Source organism: Priapulus caudatus, unplaced genomic scaffold (assembly GCF_000485595.1).
Source record: "Priapulus caudatus unplaced genomic scaffold, Priapulus_caudatus-5.0.1 Scaffold400, whole genome shotgun sequence".
In the NCBI taxonomy this organism is placed as follows: Eukaryota; Metazoa; Priapulida; class Priapulimorpha; order Priapulimorphida; family Priapulidae; genus Priapulus; species Priapulus caudatus.
In genome coordinates, this window is record NW_014577461.1 from 201,672 (window position 1) to 204,039 (window position 2,368).

At 43.4% G+C, this 2,368-nt stretch overlaps 1 protein-coding gene across 1 annotated transcript in view; it reads right to left on the reverse strand.

The window, feature by feature from the left end:
- Positions 1-2,176, reverse strand: part of LOC106809963 (dipeptidase 1-like) — a 9,674-nt gene extending 7,498 nt beyond the window's left edge. Inside the window, exons 1-2 of the mRNA XM_014813204.1 lie at positions 2,172-2,176; positions 1,627-1,753 (exon numbers count right to left, since the gene is read on the reverse strand). Coding sequence (XP_014668690.1) covers positions 1,627-1,753; positions 2,172-2,176 — 132 coding nt within the window. The remainder of the gene's footprint in view (positions 1-1,626; positions 1,754-2,171) is intronic.
- Between the last annotated feature and the right edge of the window lie 192 nt (positions 2,177-2,368).

A 2,368-nucleotide genomic window follows, 5' to 3' on the forward strand; every position in this document is an offset into this window, starting at 1 on the left:
TCTATCTTTCTTCTTTCATACCCCTCTCCTCTTATTTCTATCTCATTTCTTTCATACCCTTCTCCGAGTATGCATCTCTAATATTATAAGGACCCTTAGCTGTTTTGCCATTGTTGTCAATGTGCACAGCGCGTCAATTCTCTTTATTTGTATACTACTCATTGTACTTCTATATTCTTAGAATTATTAGTATTCTCTATGTTATTTAGTAGTTAAAGTGATTGCGTGGTAGATTTGCCAACCTAGCACCTTCTGTGATTATGCGTGTTCTACTTATCGTATGGTACTTTTATATTCTTACAATTATTACCATGTTCTGTGTTATTCAGTAGTTAAAGCGATAGGTTATTGTATGGTAGATTTGTCAACCTAGCACCTGCGATTATATTATGTGTATCCTCCATCTGCACGCGTTGTGCACGTCGACAATATCATATTGTTTACCAGCTAGGAGTCCTTACAATACTAACAACAGCTAATAAAATTAATACATGTATTACATGTGTTATGTGTATTCATAGCTCTCTATACTAACTGTATATCTCGTCGAGCACACGGGGAGGGGGGGGGGGTAGTGAATACTAGTGATAGTGAATCTAAGCCCCGCTGTGATGGTGCGGTCCGCGTGATTTTTTTCCCCATTCACACAAACCGATTTTTGGCCTCCGCTACACAAACACGCCTATATATCCGGTTCGTTAATCAAATATTAAGTCAGTCGGATTTTTTTTTTAAACGCATGTTAGAAATGCGGATTGCGAACATTAATTTTTTTGTTAATACTCGTCGATCGTGCCTCGTCTATCATTTATCGTGGCTTGCACACACAAAACCTGAGCAAATCTGTATATATCAGAATTACAGTCGGACGATAGTTATAGTAAAGGGTCGGTTTTTACGAGTTATCGTGAATAGTTTCGATTACCATGAGTCTAAAACGAGTCACAATCTTTGCGTATATAATGCCACCAGGAGTGTATAATATAGATTGTATGATATAGTCACGTTGTAGTATATATTGTATGATGGAGTGTAAGATATAGATATACAGAAGCATATATTATACCCTCCTCGTGCCATAACTACTCATGTTTCTGACAAGGGGCCTCTAGTGTTCACTTCATGTAATAGTCTGTGGAAACACTAAGACATAATATATACACGATCACAAGGAAGTGAGAGGCCGGTGGAGAGGTTAGGAGGAGACGGTGGAGAGATATGGTAAGAGAAGGAAGAAAGAGATGGAGGGCGGGAGAGTGCGCAAGCGAATGAAAGACCGAGTGAGGGAAGAGGGAAGATAAAGAGAGCGCACGAGAGGAGGAGAAGGGGATGAAAGAAGCGCGATAGAAATAAGAGAGGAGAAATAAAGACCAAGAGAGGGAGAAAGGCGCGAGAGGGCCAGAGAGGAGAAAAAGGGAAATAAAGAGGGAGAGAGCGCGCGCGCGAGGAGGAGAGGGGGATAAAAGAAGAGAGATAGAACTAAGAGTGGACAAGGAATAGCAAGAGAAGAAAAAAAAGGGACAAGAGAAGGGAGAGGGGAAGCGAGATAGAGGTGGGGAACGGGGAGGAGACAGGTAGAAGGATGAAGAAATGTAGAAGGACAGGTAGATCTATAGAGCGACGTACCTGGCCGCCGACCTTGCCCTGTCGTAACCGCTTGATGTCGGTGTGCGTGGCGTTAAACTCGCTCAGGTCGACACCACTCAGCAGGTTTCCAGTCTTCTCGTACAGCTGCCAGGCTAGGTCATTGTGACTGCACGTAGGAGGACACGCACGTTAACACGCTCTCCTGCTTCTTTTCCACTACTCATCCATACGCCACCCACCCGTCCGTCCGTCCGTCTATCCATCCATCCATCCACCTGTTCATCTGCCCATCCATCCGTCTGTCCGTCCGCCTATCGATCCATCCATCTGTCCGTCCATCCGTCTATGCATATGCATGATATGCATATATTCATCTTTCGCGCGCGCGCTCTCTCTCTCTCTCTCTCTCTCTCTCTCTCTCTCTCTCTCTCTCTCTCTCTCTCTCTCTCTCTCTCTCTCTCTCTCAAGCGTTACTATTGTCTACCATATAGAGTTATTATTGTTTGTAAATAGAGAAGATTTGTTTTTCCTCATCTGTGTTTCATGTTAATATTCACCGATTTTCTGGATGTTGTTTTCAATACAACATTATGCGCCACTGCATGGTCACATTATGATTAAAAGCTCTAAAGGTTGTAAAAAAATTCTATGAAAGAGAGAGAGAGAGAGAGAGGGGGAGAGAGAAGAGAGAGAGAGAGAGAGAGAGAGAGAGAGAGAGAGAGAGAGAGAGAGAGAGAGAGAGAGAGAGAGAGAGAGAGAGCGCGCGCGCGAACGAGAGAAA